The sequence below is a fragment of the Plecotus auritus genome (assembly GCF_963455305.1).
Source record: "Plecotus auritus genome assembly, chromosome: 4".
Taxonomy (NCBI): Eukaryota; Metazoa; Chordata; class Mammalia; order Chiroptera; family Vespertilionidae; genus Plecotus; species Plecotus auritus.
In genome coordinates, this window is record NC_137775.1 from 30,603,464 (window position 1) to 30,625,574 (window position 22,111).

Consider the following 22,111-nt stretch of genomic DNA (forward strand, 5'->3'; position numbering starts at 1 on the left):
AAAGAGTAAGAAAACACTATTTTTTAAAACCAATATTCTTAAATGTATGGATGTCTTCTATTGAATCATGCCATGCATAATTGGTATCCCAAAATATTCTAATATAATTTCAAAACAATTGCCTACTGTAATTTGTTTCATAATTTGGATACATGCAATTGTCTGCCTAATCTTTTGTTCCTGCAATAATAACAAAGTTCTGTAAATTCCATGTTTTCCACAAAGATTCCTTTGACAGAATTGACTCTTGAAAAGAGAGACCTCCTTCAATAGGCATCCAATTAAAGTCTCCATTAAGTCAAGACATTGGCTCCTGCATCCTTTTGGCACTTTTTTTTAGCACTTCCTTTTTTCTGGTACCACAAAATTTATCTTGCACTTTTTCATTTTGTCTCAGCCCTGAAGTCAGCCATTTCTCTATAGAGCTCTGTTTTCTTTTTCTTTTTTATTAGGAAATAAATGTGTTATTAATGAAAAGAACAGCTCATATTCCAGTACTTTGAGTCAACCCGAAAGTATTAGTCTATGAAACATTGTGAGTACTAGGTGGTAGTAAAAAGATAAGAAAAGACATGTGGAAGTTTCGGTGCTCATCAAGAGATTGGTTTTGCAGTAAAAATTGTTCTTGGTTTTCAGTTTTACCCGCTGAAACACACCTTGGTTTGTGATACTGGATTCAGAAAGTGATGATGGGGGGCGGGGTGTTAAGCTGCCACGTGAGATCTTGCTGGTGCTGCACAGAATGCCTCAGACAGAGGTCATAAGCAGGACCACTTGACTAATATCTGAGTCATACAGAAATTCTGGGCTAGGAGCATGGTGAAGAGGAACTCAATTTCGAGAATCAGTGAATGTGCCACCTGACGCCCCAAATGACAAGCTAGTTAGGGAATAGCTTACAAAAAGACCTGGCTGAGCCCTGGATGAAGCTCAGCCACCTCTGTGAGGGAATCTAAAAGAGAACGTCAGTCTCTTCTGCACTGAGAAGTAGGATTGAGACACTCAAAGGCATTTTCCACTGGAATTTCTGTAAAAAGGGGGAATTCTGTCACAGTTTTATGGAAATCACTATCATATGGGCCATCTCCAGTATTAAACTGGAATGATAATATTTGAAGAGTGCCTACATCATGAAGGTAAAATTCCAGGCTTATATAGAAATGAAGAAAACCCTCAGAAAGTGTGCACTGCCACTTTTCCCACCCAGGTTGGCATAAATATATAAAAAGAGAGAACGAGAGAGAAAGAGAGAGAGAGTCCTGACATTTATTTTAGGTGTACATTATGTCATTTCTACATGCCCATGTTTTTTCTCTAGTCTAAATGTTTTTCTTGAACTACTTTAATTTCTTTTTAAGAGATGGAAGAAACATTTCCTATGCCCATCCCAGTCAGGTTAGAATGAACTTAGACTTGCCAGGGATAAAGAACTCCCCAGACCCCTACACTGTGTTGATGTTAATTCCTTCTTAAATGGGAAGTCTAAGAAATCTCTAAAGGGAATGAGAAGGTGCTACTATGGGTCTCTTCTGGGTTTTTCTCCATGTGGCATGTCACTTCTACCTCATAAAGTAGACATGGGGGCCGCAGTCTCTCATTCCATCCTAGAAGTTGGCCTTGAATAACCTCGAGAAGTCAGGAGGAGTTCCCTCTCTGGAATATTCAACACGTACATTTTTACCTGATACTGCAACCCTGGATTCATCCTCGGCTCTGAAAGCTTCTCTTCATACATGGTCTGCAAATCAACTTACCCATATTCCTCTAGGAATGTTTATTCCATTACTTCATCTGATGACTGTTTGTAACAGTAACATCTGTTGCTTATCTGCCTTTGAGGAAATCATGGAGATGAGTGAGGTAATATGTGTTAAAATGAAAGGAAAACACTCAGTTGCACCCTTTGCCAGGTCATGGTATCATAGAACATATCAGTTCCCCAGAATGTCTCATGATTTCATAATAAAAGGTGTCCTTTTACAGCCAGGAAAATTCCCAAAGAACGAAGAGGCTTAAATACACAACTGAAGATGCAAAGAATCTAAATTTAGATTTTAAATTTCTAGATTCCAAGGGCTATTTATAAAACACTAGATCTCTCTAATCCACCCAATATGTGCAAGGCTCAGCTTCATAGTAATGTAAAAATTGTGAAATGCAAAAAAGTAAAGATCACTGCTAAAAACAATCACTATTATCATTTTAGTTAGTAAAATTCCCACACATTTTTTTCTTTTTTTATTGAGGTATAATTGACATATAACATTGAGTACATTCAAAATGTACATGTTGATTTACTACATTTTTTCAGGGAGCCTTTTTATTGGAGAATAGTATTAGAAACCAAGATCTAAACACTGGGTTTATTACTTTACATCTGTAATCATGGCCATATTTTCTCCAGTTTTAATCTAGTTCTCATTACAATTGAATATACATATAATTATACATTATATAAATATGCCTTCATTTTAAGCACATTCTCTGTGTCCTGTTCTCGGTAGAATGTTCTCAAGCATATGCTAGATCTCTCTTAATATTAATATGGATAAGTGGTGCATGGATATTTGTCTGATGGGCAGAAGGCCTTTTCACACTTCCTGAGGTCTTGCTGAAATTCTCAGCCTCAGAATTAGAGTCACCTTCACATGGTCCGTGAACTTTCACCGGAGGAAGGAGAGGCTCCACTCTGTCGTTTTGTATCACCTCGGTAAACCGAGCTACAAAAAACACTTCAAACCTAGTTTCTCTTCCCTCACACCTCTCACTAAACAGCCCCAAGATTCTGCCTCTGAAAAATCAACTCTATGTAGCAAAGTGGTAACAGAGCAAAAAAGATTCTGAGTTGAAGCCCCATTGTAACATCATTTTTTTGTGTGTGTGAAATGAAAAAACAAAAAGAACAAATTTAAGAAACATGAGGAGCCCCATTAATTGGTATGCAGGTATGTAGACATTGGACAATGACAGGGATCATTTGCATCAGAGCTAAAATAAGAACAGAGAAGTATCAAGCACATTACCAGCAAATAGTACACTAATCATGTATCTATTATTTAGCATACACATAAGAGTATCCTGTCTAGACTGCAAAAGCACTTAAATACAAAGGTGCCAATATTTATAGAGTTAGAGAACTTCATTAAATAATAATAAACATTAATTATAAATTAAAATGAATGGAATGTTAGGATAAACACCTTCTAGATTGTGTTTATCAGCATAGCCTGTTCTTGAAAATTGTTACAGAAATTATCGTTTATGTTAGCTGCTACATCTGATTTTGGGAATTGGGTAAAAAAAAAAAATACTTGTTCAAATTTTTCAAATAAAAAAACATTTTTTACTAGAAAAATGGTCTCAAATTGAATAGAATTTAAAATCTACATAACTAGTGGTTTGGGGATTTCCAAATAATTTTATTAGATTTCCACATTTTTATTATGTCAATTTCATGCCCAATAAAATGAGCTAAAGCAAATGGTTTACCTTAACCAAATTTACTAGCCATGACTTCTGTAGCCTTAATCAAGGAAAGATGACTGTTAAAGACAATCACTGTTATTTTGTTAGTAAAATCACAAAATGTATTGTAGAATTTAATACATACTTAGATAAAGTCAGGAGATAGCCCCTAAATCTTTGTAAGTTTTTGTGTTTTTTTTGTTTTTTGTTTTTTTTCATTCAAGGACTGAGTTTCCCCTTTTGCTGAGTTGTTCAGTTAAAAGGATATTTCATTTGGAGAGTGTGGCCAGTGACTCACAGTGAGCCAGGCAGGGATTGGGAGCCAGGCCTGATAGGAGAAGGGCACACTCTGTCCCCTGGGGAAGCTGACCCAGGTTCTAAAACTTACAGCCTGGACTTATTTAATAACTATAAACATTTGCTCCAAGAACATCTTTTGATAAAAAAAAAAAGGTGGGGGAGCTTCATGGGCATTTATTCAGAGAAAATAAATTGAATGTGTACATCCTCTGTGCCAGGAACCATGGGGGGCCCTGGTAATCATTACATCCAGGGAGTCCGTGGCACACGTGTTAAAGGACTGGACTGAGAAAGGAGATCCATGGTACATTACCAGTGTCTCAATGAATGTGCAGGTCCTTCGCTGCTGGAGATCCAAGTGTCCTGGAGCTGGGGGGTAGGGGGGTGGAGGAGGATAAGCCTTAGCTGGTGGACTGTATTTCAAGAACTCCAATAGCTGGTAGGGAATTTGCCAGGAACTTGTTTTATTCTGGCAAATCCTAAAGGGAACTCTAGTGCACTGTTGGTGGGAATGCAGATTGGTGCAGCCACTGTGGAAAGTAGTATGGAGTTTCCTCAAAAAATTAAAGATGGAACTGCCTTATGACCCAGTGATTCCACTTCTGGGAATTTATCTGAAGGAACTGGAAACATTAATTTGAAAGAATATATGCACCCCTATGTTCAGAGCAGCATTATTAACAACAGCCAAAATGTGGAAGCAGCCCAAGTGCCAATCTGTAGATGAATGGATTAAAAAGCTGTGGTAACATTTACACTTGGTCCTAAAAAAGAAGGAAATCATACCCTTTACAATAACATGGATGGACCTGTAGGTTATTATGTTAAGTGAAATAAACCAGTTAGAGGAAGACAACTACCACATGATTTCACTCACATGTGGAATCTAATGAACAAAATAAACTAACAAGCAAAATAATGACAGACTCATAGAGAGCAGGCTAGCCACTGTTGGGGTCAAAGAGGCTGGATGGTGGTGGGTGGTGGAGAGGGAATTGAGAGGGAAAAAAAAGAAAAAGAAGAGAGAGAGAAATTACCGACATGGACAAGTGTGGTGATTGCCAGGGGAGGGAGAGGTGGAGGGAGGTGGAGGAGAGTATAGGGGAATAAATGGTGATGGACAAAGACTTGACTTGGGGTGGTGAACACACAATGCAGTGAACAGATATCTCTTGTAGAATTGGGCACCTGAAACCTGTATAATTTTGTTAACCAGTGTCCCCCCCGATAAATTCAATAAAAGGGGAAAAATAAAATAAAACTCTGTGGATTAGTAATATATATATATATATATATATATATATATATATATATATATACACACACACACACACACACACACACACATATATATATGTGTGTGTGTGTGTGTGTATGTGTATATGTAGTATTTTGTTGAAAGTTTATAATTATATTTAACTAGTGGCCCAGTGCACAGATTCGTGCACATTGAAAGAAAATCAGGAGGCTGCACCCGTGTGCTTGGGGATTTTCCACATCCCTGTGAGCTGCCAGGAAGTCGCAGGGGAGTCTGTCCTTCTCCCTGCAGCTTCCTGAAAAAATATTTTCAAATGTCCCTTCTGTGGCCAGGGTCGCACCTTGCTGGCCAGGAGGTCCCCAGTGGATGCCTGGGGCCATGCTGGATGCTTTCCACCTCTCAGAGCTGGATAAGAGATGCTCTGAGGTGAACAGTACAAATTTGGGGGTCTTGGGGGACTTGGGTGCTCTGTTGCCTATGCCCCCACCCTTCAGATCTATCTCTCTTTGACTTTTATCCCAATTGTCAGTCACCACCTTGCGGCCACTGTTATATTGCTGCCTTCCTCTGTAGTTCCAGGGCAATTGGTAAGGGATAGGATTTGATCTTGATGCCTGAGGCAGGGTTCCAGGAACCCGGCAGCAATATCAGGCTCATCCTGGTTACTCCGAGTGTCCACACTTCAACTGTTCTCAGAGATCGTAACTGCAGGCTTATGAGGTATGAGGGATGTAGCAGTGCGCTAAGCAGCAAGTGGCCAAGGAGGAGCCTGAGCCAGGGCCGGGTGCTGTGCCGCTCCCACTCACCCCGGCCACGCTGCACCTGCCACCGCCGCAGTTGTGCTCACCGGTCATGAGCACAGCTTCTGGCTGAGCAGCACTCCCACTGTGGGAGCACACTAACCACTAGGGGCAGCTCCAGCATAGAGCGTCTGCCCCCTGGTAGTCAGTGCATATCATAGCAACTGGTGGACCAGGCCTTCCAGTTGTTTGTTCTGGTCTTTCGGTCATAAAGGTTGCTTAGGCTTTTATATATATAGATAATGATAAACATCTACTCTAAGCCCATCTTTTGATAAAGAAATGGATGTTGATGGTTTGGAAAGGCTGACAATGAGCTATGCAATTCCATCTATATATATATATATATATATATATATATATATATATATATATATATATATATATATATATATATATAAAAGCCTAAGGAACCGTTACGACCGAACAACTGGAACCAGGACTTTTAGTCAACCAGTCAACCAGTCGCTATAATGTGCACTGACCACCAGGGGGCAGATGCTCAATGCAGGAGCTGCCCCTGGTGGTAAGTTTACTCCTACAGCCAACCTTCCACGGCCAGCCAGCCTCCCCTGGTACCTCCCCATGGCCGGCAGGCCTGTCCTGCAGGGCCCAGCCGTCCCCAATCGGGACTGGGCAAGATTGCCCCAATAGGCCTTGATTGCTGGCCAGGCCTAGCGACCCCACCAGTGCAAGAATTTCATGTACCGGGTCTCTAGTGTATTAATGAATAACAGGACTGGGCCTAAATCCAGGAGTTTATCTCCCTGTCAATGCAGTGTTGCCTTCACTCTATAAAAATTACTTTATTTGCAGTTATTCTTGCAATTTCCCTTCCTTTAAGGAGAAAGACAAGTTTGTGCCAATAACTATTTTCCTGGACTTTATCATCTATTGTCCCAGCAGGGTGTTGTGACTTCTTTTACAGCCTGGCTTTATTATCTCTCTGAAAGGCAATGCTGAGAAAAATTCATGATTCTCTTATTTAGATGAAACCCCAGCTAGTTAATAATTTATGAAATAATTCTACTGCCATATGGATTTTTCTCCCATCTAATCCCATTGTACAAGTACATGTATGCACTAAAATTTTAAAAGTGTAAACAGAGGTGTTGCTTTAAATCTTTGCTCCAAAGAGTTATAAAGCTGTAAAGGAAATGAAATCTGTTAGCCTTGAAGGCAATGCTCTAAAGATACACAATTATTTGTAGGAAGAGACATGCTCATTTGCATATTCTGGGCTGGGCTTTATTTTGTGGCTGCAATGTTCTTGTAGCATCATTTGGCTTCATGTGACACAACACTTGACTACATTGCTTTAACCAAATAGGAGAGGTATTTTTCTCACATCACAAGAAATCTGGAAGGAGGCCACAGCAGGTATTGGTTCAGCTGGTGTCAAGACAAATCTGAGATTCTCTGGTTATTTTCATCATGCTTACAAGATGGCTACTGCAGCTCCAGCCATCATATACACAGTGAAACAGGAAAAATAGGGACAGAGGAGGCCTGCTCTGGCGAAATCTTCCTCAGTAGTCTTTCCAGCAGTTTTTGACTTGACTCAGAACTGTGGCTTGGCCCAGCTAGATCACTGCAATCCAAGGTAAGCTTCCAAACATCCTTATGGGCCTGATATCTTCTATTTCAGAGTCTAGCTGTCAGTGATGTAAGCAATTCATCTGCTATTTTTGATAGATGAATTTTTGAGAGGAATGGAAACTGGATGCTCAGGTCCTGGAGGACAAGGTGTCAGAACTAACCTTGGCTCCAGCTGGTCCGCTTGGGTACCAGGGTCTTCCCTCAAGACGAGGGGACCGAGAGCTCTCTCGGCTCTCAGTTGGCCAGCTTCACAGATAATTTAAACTGGCTTTTTGCACTTTAGAAGGACTGCTTGACGGTGCCATCTCTTATGAAAAATCACGTTTCCTGAAAACAAAATGATGGTGTTTGGTTTCATTTTGTTGAAACTTTCTTTTGTGCTGGGTACTTATTTTACATTTGTATTATACAGTTTTTAAAACAGATTTTTAACTAGCTCTGAGGATAACCAACACAAAATGGACTACAGACATTTTATCTGCCCTTAATTCTGGGGAAAGTTGCTTAATATGGTCAGAAGTAGCAACCCATCGCATCATCCTGGCATTCCACATATCTGTGCTGTTACTTACTGCAGAAGCTACCAGTTCCCCCAAGTCTTGCCTTAGATGGACAAAGAGTCTGGTCCCAGGGGAATCATTTAATTAGCTGCTTCACATAATCTCAGACCATTGAAGAATATACCTCCTATCTTACAGGAGAGAGAGAATGCTCTTTGACAAGTGTGTCCGCTATGGATTAGCTAATTCCATAGGAAGGGTATCTCAGGGCAATCTCCTGTGAGAAGGTGATGGTGGTTGTGCCAGGGACGTTCACCAGCTGCCCCATTAGGAAAAGATGCCACAATCTCTTACCATAATGTGAAAGTGCTTCCTAGTTGGCAAAGAATTTGCAAGTGTATTATTAGAGAATTTCTGCCTGAGCTGGGCCTTCAGAGATAAGTAGAATTTTGACAGATGAAGAAGATGATATATATTATTAGTACCCAAGAGGCATGAAAAAGAAAAAGTAAATGTTGAGTTTGGGGGATGGGGAATAAGTATTCCTATGATAATTCATAATTCTTTCAAAAGGTGCAATAATGGAAGTTGAAGCACTGGGTAAAGGTCAGATAAATCATGTAAGATGTTGCGTACCATGCTAAGGAAGTGGGATGTTATGGGTTGAATTGTGTTCCTCAAAAAGATATGTTGAAGTTCTAATTCCTCAGAAAGTGGCCTTATTTGGAAATAGGGTCATTGCAGATATAATTAGTTAAGAGATGATGTCATACAGGCATAGAGTAGGCCCCTAATCCAAGATAACTGAGGTCCTTATAAGAAAACAGAGACACACACAGAGAATGCCATGTGAAGGTGGGGGAGGGGACTGGAGTAATGACAAGCCACGGATTGCAGGTTGTCACCAGAAGCTAGGAGAAAAGCCAGGAACAGATTCTTCTTCTTGGGCCTCAAAAGGGATCAACCCTGCTGATACCTTGATTTCTAGCCTCCAGAACTATGAGACAATAAATGTTTGAAGCCTGTGGCACTTTGTTAATGGCATTTCTAGGAAACTGACTCGGGGGAGAAAACAGTTATCTAGAGAGATCACTATCCAATCCATAGTCAAATTCCAGTAACCTGTTCTCTGTAACATTTCTCAAATCTGAGCCTTCATTTTTATTTCTCCTGTTGTTGCCTTATTGAATAAGCTCTGTAACTGTGTCTCCATGTCACCCTTAGCACTGCCCCTAGAATTATCTTCCTGAGACCTTTTAGGTCACATTGATCACTCCTCCCCTAAAAAATAGTCAGTTATAGACCCAACCATGCCCATTACATTACATCTAGCTTTACTTAGCTATGATACATGCCTGATCTCTGAAGGAATTGAGTTTAAGACCTCTGAAATATCTTTTCATTATGTTGAACATTTATTTAGACTAGAGGCTGAAGGCCGTGGGGAGGAAAGGCCCCCTGGTGGTGGTGGTCCACCTTTTCTCTACTACCCAGAACAAGTGAGTTCTAGAACCAAGCTCCTACATGGACTCCACCCAGCAAAACAGAAACTCTGCAATTACCCTGACACCCACTGGGGAGAAGAACTTTAGCAACGATTTATGTTATTCTCGAATGTCTTGAAGACCTCTCTTCACCAGTAACCCCCATGCACCAAAGTAGTTGATGAACATGTTTCTTCTAAAAGCACAATCTCTTTCCTGAGAATTCTGATCAGTGGATTACCTTGAACTGGCCACACTTCCAGGGATATTTTAGGACCTTTAAGAGACTGACGCTCCCAGGCCATCTAGCTCTGTCCAATGCTTCTAATGTAGCAGGTGGTGCAGTTTCCAGAGATTGGGGACACTGCGGAGGGGACAGTTTTTAGGAGGAAATAATGAGTACAGTGAGTACATGTAGAATATGAATCACCAGTAAGCCATCCACATGGATCGTTCAGAACAGGCAAACCACATCCTATGCCCTATAGCAGTGGTTCTCAACCTTTCTAATGCCTCGACCCTTTAATACAGTTCCTCATGTTGTGGTGACCCCCAACCATAAAATTATTTTCGTTGCTACTTCATAACTGTAATTTTGCTACTGTTAATGAATCGTAATGTAAATATATCTGTGTTTTCCGATGGTCTTAGGCGACCCTGCTAGCGGTTCTGTTGCGACCCACAGATTGAGAACCGCTGCTGCAGAGCCTAAGACCAGCGGAAAACAGATATTTACATTACGATTCATTAACAGTAGCAAAATTACAGTTATGAAGTAGCAACGAAAATAATTTTATGGTTGGGGGTCACCACAACATGAGGAACTGTATTAAAGGGTCATGGCATTAGAAAGGTTGAGAACCACTGCCCTAGAAGGACTGTCAAAGTGGACTCTCACTATGTTCTGCCGGATGTGCTGGGCCTGGATATACGCCCAGGAAGAGAGAGCATTCAAGCAGGACGAGTAGCATTGGCAATGCACAGAAAGATTAGGGGGAGTGAGGGCATGTTTCAGATCTGTATGAGATCTGAACAGTGACTCTCACCTCATCTCCACACTACTTTTTCTAAAGCTTTTCAATGATTCTCCATGGAATCCTTGGTATTTAGAAATCACTTTATTTAGTAGACTTCCCTGTAGCAAATACAATCCATTTTTAAATCAGGGAAAAATATACACACTAGGTTATAAAAAGGTGGTTTCTTAACTGGTGTTAAGCTACAAATAATCTTTTAAAAAAGTGGCTTTCTCAGCTCAAAATGCAGACAGTACAATGTATTTATAGTAATAAAAAGCTGGAAACAACCTAATATCTAAAAAGATAGAAAAGTTTAAGCAAAATATGATATGTTCATATTATGTCATGTTATGTAATCATTGAACATAATTTTACAAAGAATTTTAAATAAGTGAACATTCTTATTTAATCTACAGCGAAAGAAATCTATTTGATGCTAATTGTTACACAGTATGTCACAACAAACTAGGTATACAGGGGTGGGCAAAAGTAGGTTAATAATAATAATTACAATAATTAATTAATAATAATACAAGAATAAAGTGTGTTTCACATACCCATAACTGTAAACCTACTTTTGCCCAGTCTGTATATTGTAAAAAGACTTGCAGATATATGATGAAATGTTTCCAGTGTTTTCTCTGGTTGATGAGAGAATTCCTATTTTTAATATCATAAATGTGCTATTCTTTTAATGAAGAAAAAATAAGCAATTCAAAGTTGTGATTTTTGTGATTCCAAAGGGGTTTTTCTCATGCCCAAACCTCTAAAAGGAACACATCCCAACTTCTACCCTTGTGGTACAGACAAATGTGAAGATGGAAAAATGATTTGCTCAAACATATTGATATTGTTAGAAAATGCTTATCTAATATAAACACAGAATCGAAGAAAATGCATAAACATTGATTATTATGAGGATATGCATAAACAATTCTTCCTCCTGCATTTTTAAGTAGACTCATGGCTATATGAAGTTGGCTTCTTGGAATACAACATAAGGGAGACACAGGGGTCCCTGTCATTTCCAAAATTAGCAAGGATTATCATCACTAACATGTCAGACACCCTTCCCTGCAAAAAAAAAAAAAAAAAAAGAATATCAGCTTTTAGAAGTACTCAAGGAAGTGTACTTTCAGCCGATATACAGAGTAAGCTTTAGAGCTATAATAATAATACACAGTTATCAAGAAGTTCCCAAAATTGTGGCCTGACATTCTCCATAAAATATTTGAGTCAAGGTTTATGCAAATGTTTTATTAAAAACTGCCACAGAACTCACTATCTTACCATGATTATACAATCACCAAATAACAAAGGAAAATCCTTTGTTTAGGAAAGAGTCAAAACACTTCTTTGAGTGCTATGGTTATTTATTTAAAAGGGAACTGAGTGCAGAATAAAATTTTAAATGGCTTTAAGAAAATATGTTTATATTTTGCAATGATGGGGACAGGGAGTCTTATTAATGATTTTTCGGAACTGTAAAGTAGGAAGGCATATCAAACTTAAAGGAACTCATAAAACTTTAAGGACCTAGCAAGATAGATCTTCAGTAGTTCAACTTTTTAAGAAAACATTTTAAAATTGATTTTGGACAGAGAGGAAGGGAGGGAAGGGAGGGCGAGAGAGAGAGAGAGAGAGAGAGAGAGAGAGAGAGAGAAAGAGAGAGAGAGATCGGTTGCCTTCAGTAGGTGCCCTGACAAGGGAATCAAAGGTGAAACTTTTTGGTGTATGGGACAATGTTCCAACTAACTGAACCACAGTGGCCAGGGCAGTAGGTCAAGTTTTAAGTTTTCCAATCTTATGAACATATGGCATGGACAAACAATTAAAAAAAATAAACTCAACTTTTACATGAAGATAAAGCTATGTAAATCGTCAATAATGAGTAGTTTTAGGCTGGTAGAATCTTCTTGAAATTATCTTTATTTTTTTATGACATCATTTCTGTTAGTAGAAGTATAAGGCCAATTTAAAAAATCTACTGGCTTTCTTAATTTTGGTTTAGACGCAGGGGTGGGCAAACTTTTTGACTCGAGGGCCACAATGGGTTCTTAAACTGGACCAGAGGGCGGGAACAAAAGCATGGATGGAGTGTTTGTGTGAACTAATATAAATTCAAAGTAAAGGAGCGGAGGGGAGAGCAAGAGAACCGGATAGAAAAGCCGGATCCCGCCCGCAGGCCGTAGTTTGCCCAAGGCTGGTAGAGCTTGATTGGAAAATTTTGAGTTGCAACTTTCTCTTTCTCTATCACACTGGCTTTCCCTACCCCCTCCGTCCACAGTCTCTGACTCAGAGACTATTTGGAGAGGGCACCTGTTTTAAATGGATCCACAGTTAATACCTATGCTGTCTTCTCTAATTTGCCCCTGCATCTGGTTGGCTGAAATGTGATCATGCTGCCCACAGACTGATGAAACTCCAGTGTGACAACATTTACTGGAAGGCAAGGAGAATCCGGTTTATATTTATTTTCCTTCCATTAAGGCCTGGATGTGTAGCGTAGGAAAAAATAAATAAGCAAAGGGGCAAAACCAGTTTAACCCTGAGAAGATTAGTATTAAATTACACATACGGGTTTTACATCCTAATTCAGAATTTGTTTTTAAGCAGAATGTAATCTTGCAGCATAAACAGTTATCTGACACTTCCTTTTTTTTTTTTTTATAACTTTTTATCCATAAACCTCTTTGTCCAAAGTTCACAGTCTGTCTTCTTATGTATTAACAGGGTATTTATAAACCTCCTGTGGAGAGTGCAGGGAAGTCTATATACTGGGATAGAATTTACAAGGGAGTTCTATAGTGATGATTAGTGGTCTAACCCTAAAAATCCAACTGGGTCCAAAATAAAGCAAGTCACTCCACCCGTGCTCAGGTTGACACCCCACGTTCACGCCTCCACCAAGCCCCCTATTTATCCACAGGAACAACCACAAGGACCTGCGCAGAGACCCCCCAGCTGGAACCCTGGTCGGCCCTGGGCTCCCCTCTTCCAGGCGGGGTTTCTGACCTCCCGCCCGCCCCGCTGTTGTCACCGGCAATGGTCCCTACAGCTCGGCGTGCCCTCGGGGGCACCCTCACCCCCATTCCTGGAACGCCTAGGGGGCGCCCCCAGCCGGGTCTCCAGGGACGGAGAACGCAGGCACAGAATGACGGAGATGACGACAGAGCTGACGCCACGCCGCCCTCGGCCCGGCCAACCGTAGTGCCCACACGCCGCCCCGCCCGCGCAGGTTGCCCCGGCGCCCGCGGTTGCCAAGGTCCCGCGGGGCGCGCCCCGCCCCGCCCCGCCCCCCTGCCCGCCGCGCCGGGCTCCCCACCGCGCACCCTGCGCCTCCCTCCCTCCCTCCCTCTTTGCCGCCCGGCCAGCCCAGGCCTTTGGCGAACATGGCGCTTGTCCCCAGTCAGGTGCTGCGGGTGGCGATTCTGCTGTCCTACTGCTCTATCCTGTGCAACTACAAGGCCATCGAAATGCCCTCGCACCACACCTACGGAGGGAGCTGGAAATTCCTGACGTTCATAGATCTGGTAAGGCTGTCCTCTCCCCTCCCCCGTCCGCCCGGCTCCTTAGCCTGAGTGTATCTGGGGGTGCCCGAGCACCTGTGCGCACGCGCCGCCAGCATCCACTCGGGTCCTCGCCTCTCCCCCAGTGATTGCGTCTGAAGGCCTGGCTGCGCCCACAGCAGCCCCTCTGTACCACCCCAGGTTACCTGGTTGCTGGGGCTCGCGTGGAGGTGGGGTGCAGCCAGGTGGTGGGCTATTCGGAGGGGAACACGGACCTGCTTCTAAGAGGTGACACGGAGAGATTCTCAACTTAATACATGGATTGGACGACCTTGATCATGAGGGGCCTCGGACCCATTCGCCCAAGGTGCTTTACAGAGCACCCATCGTGGGATCAAGTTGCAGCGACTGTGGAAACTGGATACTGTCCAATTACCTGGAGCTCCCAATTACCAAAATCCTCCACACAAAGAAAAGAAAGCGCCTAATAAAGTTGTCTTTTGCCCATTGTCGGTAATGTCCTTGCAACCATTTACCCAAAAACATTAGGGGAGAGAAAATTTTAAAATGCATTTCCAGTGTAAACTTACACTCTTCCGTTGTTTTCCTATGTGAACATTTGCATTAGTTTGCATAAGCAGCTTCTCTTTTGGCACAATATAATAGCCTTGGCAATTGCAGGTTTTTGTTTGTTTGTGTTGTTTTAACACGTAACTTATCCACTTCTAGCAATACAAGCGCCAGAGAATCAGAACATGAACATAACGGGGGAGAATGGCATGGCTGGAACCTAGGAACTTCAGAATGAAAGGTGGCTAACTTGCTCTCCCAGTACACACTAAAAGATGACCAAGCACGGGCAGAGGGTTCAAACAAAAGCCACCAAATGCTAAAGACGACAGAAAATGTAGAACCAATTCCTGGGGATGCCAAGGTTGGCTACACAAGCAAGATAGTCATCTCTATTGTTGACCCTTAGTGTTGATGAGGAGAACTTGATACCAGCTTTAAGATATTTTCAAAGGCTTGAGACCTTCAAAGAAATGTAGCCACAGGGTTGTGTTTAGAAAAACCACCTTCTCTTTCTATCACGTTAGATACATTCAGAGAGGAATTTAAGTTCCTTTCCCAGCAGTCTCCAAATTGTGCTCGTACCCTGAAGCACCAAGACTTCCCACGGTTTCATTTTTCAGATCTTCAACTTCCATGCCTTTCTTGACATTGATCTCTCTGAATATGTGATGCCTGCCAGTTTTTTCTTGCTCCCCATTCATCCAAAGGATGAGCACATGACAAGGCTCTGTGATGGGTTTATCGGTTCTTTTAGCATTCAGGAGATAGATGATTGTCACCAGGACTGTCTTTATATTTGATTGAAAAAGGAAGTCATACTTGTTTTGACAGGAAGGTGTTTTGGGTTGATTGGCTCCTCAGTGATGGTTGGCTCTGCCAATTACGCGATTTGGTATATTTGCCATAGATTGAATGAGTGAAATCTACAGCCCTGAGGTTCTGACAAATGTGTAGCAGAGCGTTAGAAAACATGTCCCTTTTAAAAGTCTTTAAACTTATGTTGGAAATATTTATATATTATTTAAAAACATGTACCTAGGTTTTCAGAATTCTTTTACAGGCTGTGTAAACAAAATTCCTCTTAAGTTACTACAGTATCCCCTTCCTTAATCAGACCTTACCTAGAGTGGGCCCATTTTAGTGCCACTGAGGAGAAATGTTGAACTAAAACACTGTTGGAGACCCCAGCAGGGCCATGGGAACTATGAACAGCACCTTTGCATTAGATGCAGTGTGGAGGGGAGCAGAGAAGAGGGTCAGCAGGTGAGAGGGATACACATTGACAGTGCTGGTTAATCCATAAGAGATGACTGCTTCTCATATTAGCATTGCTTACTATGTGTTGAAAAACAAGACTCACAAAAAAAACAATATACTTCTTATAACCTCTGTGTGACAGGAAACTGTCATACAGCCAATTTGGCTCTACTTAAACTGTCACACAGTTTGTTTTTTAACTTTTGTTGTTTGGTCTTGTCTATTTTAAGTAATGATCATCACAAATACACTTTTGTCTATCAGAATTCAGACATAAATTCAAATTGGAAACTTTTACTTTGTTTCATATTTAGATTCAGTTTGTATAGGGCCTTCAGCCAGTGATTCAAATGTCTTACTCTCTGTGGTTCTGATTGAAATATAATAATTCTCTTTAATCAAGAGTTCTTGTGAGAAAGTATGTATAGAATATGTTCACAGAAACACTCATGCAAAGTGATCTACATATCACTAATATATATATTTTTAAGTAAAAATATATTTGTTAAATATATTTGTTAAAAAATATGTATGTATGTATATATATATATATATATATATATATATAGATAGATAGAGAGAGAGAGAGAGAGAGATTTAGGGATTTATAGTCTTTAGAGTGTAAGCATTGTAAAAGCTGTTAAAACAACCAACTTGTCAGTCCTTAGGAATGGCATTTGAAAAGATTAGGCTACTATAATTTACCCATTTAACTTTTCATTTTTGTGTGTTTAAAAAAAACACACACAAAGCTGAATAAACTTCATTGCTTAGTGCCTTGGACAACTGTAGCAATTCTAAGCTCATTAGAGCAATTTTGGAAGAGGGTTTAGCTTCACAAAATTTTGAGAGGGACCCTTTTCTTATCTACTTGGCTTGCAAGGAGTCTGCACATTCATCCTGGTGGCCACAGTCTGATTCCATGTTCCATGGCATCAGTTTACCAGGATGTAAGTCGGGAACCTCAGACTACATGTATAGAGGAGATGGTTATATGGCAGGAGCAGGTGTTACATGGCAGTGGCAATTCCAGCTATATCCATATCTTTCTTTAAATCATCCAATGGAATCAAAGCTCATGGTTAAAAGCTGAACTTCTTTTCGCAAGAATTTCTTTTCCCATCATTGAAAAACTGTAAAAGAACTACAGTGCTTCAAGAAAAGTCAAATTAGTAAATGGAAATGCAACACTGTGGTGTAGTAGGCAGAATAATGGGTCCCCAAAGATGACCATCTCTTAATCCCCGGAATCTATGACTATATTAGATTACATGGCAAAGAAGAGTTAAGGTTGCTAATTAGCTGACTTTAAAATAGGGAGCTTATCCTGGCTTCTCCAGGTGGGCCCAAAGTAAATCACAAGGGTTTTTTAAAGTGGAGGGACGCAGAAGAGGAACCACTTGGAGGAAGATATGGTTGCTGAAGAAAGTCACAGAGATACAAGATTGTTGGCTTTGAAGATGAAGGAAGGGTCCAAGAGCCAAGGGATGTGGGAGTTGTCTAGAAATTGGAAAGGACAAGGGAATAAATTCTCCCCAGGAGCCTCCAGAAGAAATATGGCCCTGCTGACACCTTGGTTTTAACCTGGTGAGACACATTTTGGACTTCTGCCCTGCAGAAATGTAAAATAATGTGTGTTGTTTAAGTCACTAAATATATGCTAATTGGTTACAGCAGCAATAGAAAGCTAGTACGTGTGACTTTATGTCCTCAGACCTAGAAAAGAAATTCTTAAATGTTGTTGTATTTATGCAGTGACTCAGCTAGTTCTTTCTGTATACTAGGTAATTGGTTAATTTGAGCTTTAACCAAAATATATGTTTTTTCCTACTGCATCTATGAAACTATGCAGAGGAGACATAAATGTAACAATGGGCAATATGAGAATCTATAAAAACTGAACAGCATTGGAAAAACTAGATCTTTGCTTTACTGTAAAGTATTTTGGAGACTATCACCATGCAACATGCTGTGCCAGGAGAAGGAATATCCTTAACTGGAAATAAGCTGGAAAGAAAGAAAATTTAACTAACTGGTGTTCAAATACCTCCTTAATCCATATTACAGCTGATGAATTTTCTTCAAATGATGCAGATTCCTTCGCTGGTCACTAATTAAAGGATAAGTGCCCCTCCCCCCAAGTTATGTAACAATTTCCCCCAAAGATGATAAAAATGAAGAATCAGAATAAAACCAACATAAATAAGTTAAATGAAAAAGGCAGATGCATGTTGAGGCCTCAAAATAGTGCTGAAGTTATAATAGGTATTTTTAAACATTTGAACAAATGGAAACTTTTTCTTACCAAATTTTCAATGAGCATTCTTTTCTTGCCCTATCTCCTCCTAAAACATTAAAAACAAAAGGACTTTTTGAAATATATCAACCAGAACTTTATTCAAATGTATATGGTAGACTGTCTAACACATGAGCCAGAATCAACTTCTCTGAAAAACATGAACTGGACATTTGTTACTAAAAATTTAATTAATATTGACATTGGATTTAGGAGATTTGATTTTTAAAGATTGAAACAGAAGACGGGCTGTCCCATTTGCTCTAGTTGGTGGGTCCCACTGTTTGGAGAGTTATCCCTTTGGGCCACATTTTACTCATTATTCTTCCTGTACTGACTTTTCATTTACGCGTGCGCAGAGGTTGTTTAGGCACTGCCTCATCGAAGTGTGGTCTGGGGAACAAAGGTTCCACCTTTTCTGGGAGCCTGCTAGAAAGGTGGAACCTCAGGCTCACCCCAGACCTTCTGAATCAGAGCCTACACTTTAATAAGGTCATCTAATGTGATAAATGCTGCCCTAGGCCTCAGCGTTTCTGTTTTGAAATTTAACATGGAATAGTTTATAGAACACAGCCATGTGTATGTGTGTGTGTGTGTGTGTGTATGTGTGTGTGTGTGTGTGTGTGTGTGTGTGTGTGTGTATATATATATATATATATATATATATATATATATATATATCAATGAAAAAGGCAGATGCATGTTGAGGCCTCAAAGTAGTGCTGGAGTATAATAGGTATATTTAAACATTTGAACAAATGGAAACTTTTTCTTACCAGATTTTAGTATTGACCTACTGTATAGATCAATATATTAATACTGCCTTCTATATTTAAAACATATTTCAAAATACATTGAAGGTGACTCTTACTGTGACATGATTAGAAACATGTTGTAAAAAAACAACAACTTTAAAATAAAAGGAAGAGAAAAATATGTATTAGGCAACAGAGATAGGTTACTTATTGCCATTGTGAAACAAGTTTAGCTAATCTTTAGGGCAACCAACGTAAAAAAGAATACACATTTGATTACATTGTCCCTAGTGTTAGCATAAAGGAAGTGTGGCAATTTATCAGGAAAAAAAGAGTTCTTTCCAGGCACTGACTTTTCAAGGTTATTTTTATCACTCAAACTGTCATACAGAGAACATCAGGTAGCAAAGTAGTAATGCCTTTGTTTGGTTTTTAGCAGAACATATAGAAGTATTCTTATAGTTGACTAGAGGCCTGATGCACCAAATTCATGCAAGAGTCAGCCTTCCTTCCCCCAGCTGCCGGCACCAGCTTCCCTCTGGCACCCGGGACCTGAGCTTCCCTCACAGCCCGGGCTTCGTCTGGAAGGTCATTCGGTCTAATTAGCATATTACGCTTTTTAGAGGCCCGGTGCACGAAATTTGTGCACGGGGCGGGGGGGGGGGGGGGGTGTCCCTCAGCCCAGCCTGCACCCTCTCCAATCAGGGACCCCATGAGGGATGTCCAACTGCCTGTAAACGGGCAGTCAGACATCCCTCTCACAATCCAGGACTGCTGGCTCCCAACTGCTCACCTGCTTGCCTTCCTGATTGCCCCTAACCGCTTCTGCCTGCCAGCCTGATCACCCCCTAACCACTCCCCTGCCAGCCTGATTGATGCCTAACTGCTCCCCTGCCAGCCTGTTTGCCCCTAACTGCCTTCCCCTGCAGGCCTGGTCTCCCCCAACTGCTCTCCCCTGCAGGCCTGGGTTCCCCCCAACTGCCCTTCCCTGCAGACCCAGTCACCCCCAACTTCCCTCCTCTGCCGGCCAGGTCACCCCTAACTGCCCTCCCCAGCAGGCTTGATCTCCCACAACTGCCCTCCCTCCCTTGCAGGCCTGGTCCCTCCCAACTGCCCTCCCCTGCTGGCCTGATCGCCCACAACTGCCCTCCCTTGCAGGCCTGGTTCCTCCCAACTGCCCTCCCCTGCTGGCCATCTTGTGGTGGCCATCTTGTGTCCACATGGGGGCAGGATCTTTGACCACATGGGGGCAGCCATCTTATATGTTGGAGTGATGGTCAATCTGCATATTACTCTTTTATTAGATAGGATAGAGGCCTGGTACATGGGTGGGGGCCAGCTGGTTTGCCCTGAAGGGTGTCCGGATCAGGGTGGGGGTTCCCTTGGGGCGTGGAGTGGCCTGGGTGAGGTGCCTGTGGTGGTTTGCAGGTTGGTCATGCCCCCCGGCAACCCAAGCAGAGGCCCTGGGACCTGGGATTTATTTACCTTCTATAATTGAAACTTTGTAGCCCGGAGTGGAGCCAAGCCTTCTGCTCGCTCCATGGCGGCAGCCATTTCTGTTGAGATTTATGTATCTTCTATAATTGAAACTTTGTAGCCTTAAGTGAGGCCTGGGCCGGCCAGGGCTGCAGAAGCTTGGCTTCCTCCATTGCCACAGGCAACCCTAGCCTCCTGCTGTCTCCAGCTCCGTGGCTGCCGCCATTTCTGTTTGGATTTATGTATCTTCTATCATTGAAACTTTGTAGCTTTGAGTGGAGGCCTGGGCCGGCAAGGGCAGGTGGAAAGCTTGGCTTCCTCCATTGCCAGGGAAACCCAAGCCTCCCTCCTGTTCTCTGTGGCTGTGGCCATCTTGGTTGGCTTTATTTGCATATTCCCTCCTGATTGGCTGGTGGGCGTGGCTGGTGGGTGTAGCGGAGGTATGGTCAATTTGCATATTACTCTTTTATTAGATAGGATGTTTCTTATATCATGCTTTATGAAAGCCAAAGGCTTGGTCTTATATTTTGACTAGGTGAAGGCATTTTTGTAGAGGTTTAAGGTAATATGATGTAGGCACTTGTTTTTGTTATCTAAATGTGTATTGCAAAAGAATTTAAGAAAACCAGAGTGAGAAGGATAAATAAGGGCTCAGATGTTGAGAAGCGTGGGGGTGTTCAAAGATCAGGAAATGGTCAAGAATACCTGGAGGATACATTTTTTGCTTTCAGACATGCTAAGAATTTTTTGACATTTAAAAAATGTTTAAAAGTTAAAACTACATAAGTATTCTAAATAATGCATTTGAGTTTGTCTTATATTTACTTATATACTTACTAGAGGCCCGGTGCATGGATTCGTGCACCAGTGGGGTCCCTCGGCCTGGCCTGCGTGGATGGGGCCAAAACCAGCTCTCTGACATCCCCTGAGCGGTCCCGGATTGCAAGAGGGTGCAGGCCAAGCCGAGGGACCCCACCAGTGCACGATTGGGGCCGGGGAGGGACCACGGAAGGGCTCCAGGGTGTGTCCGGCTTGTCTTGCCCAGTCCGCATTGGCCAGATCCCAGCATCAAGCTAACCTACCAGTCAGAGCATCTGCCCCCTGGTTGTTAGTGCACGTCATAGTGACTGGTCAAGTGGTCGGACACTTAGCATATTAGGCTTTTATTCTATAGGTTAATAAAATATTCTTGACACTAATCATGACTTAATTCTAAATAGGAAATAAAATATCTAGAAAAGAGATTCTCTGTCATTTTATAACTGTGGTCATTAGTTTTGCCAGTTAAAACCACAGAATGCCACTTGAAGGCCAATAGTACATTGAGTATTCAGTGAACAAAACGAGGAGGGGCTCTCTTTGTATATGCTTTTTTTGTTTCGTTGTTTTTGGATATTATACAATGAAGGTGAAACTAAAAAAAACAAACAACAACATCTTTTTTTTTTTTTTTTTAGTAGAATCATCTTTGACCCTGAAATGTGCACATAAACTTGAAGAATTAAATAATGTTTTTTCCTAACCTAGGGAAATAACTGCGAGTGTAATACTTTGCAAAGCACCCTGTTCACTTTCTTTGAAAATATTTCTTTTGAATCAAACATAAAATAGAGGCCTGGTTTTGTTAGAGTGGGGGATATAGTTAAGGATATAATCACGCATTCCCTTTCTTAGTTGCAACTGTTATTGAAATTACAGAAAGTCATCTGACCACTAGTTGAGGTCACTTCTTTTCCCATCCCTGCCATCCCCCATCCCTGGTATAACATTTAGCAAAATTGGTAGCTGCTCTTGAGGGTTTTCATTTGTTTCTCTGTGTT

At 41.4% G+C, this 22,111-nt stretch overlaps 1 protein-coding gene across 2 annotated transcripts in view; it reads left to right on the top strand.

Annotated features, from left to right (window-relative positions):
* Positions 1-13,619: 13,619 nt before the first annotated feature.
* Positions 13,620-22,111, top strand: part of AIG1 (androgen induced 1) — a 208,852-nt gene continuing 200,360 nt past the window's right edge. For both annotated transcript variants that reach the window (XM_080664495.1, XM_080664496.1), the window contains exon 1: positions 13,620-13,958. In XM_080664495.1, the coding sequence (XP_080520621.1) occupies positions 13,818-13,958 (141 nt within the window). In that variant the 5' untranslated portion in view covers positions 13,620-13,817. The remainder of the gene's footprint in view (positions 13,959-22,111) is intronic.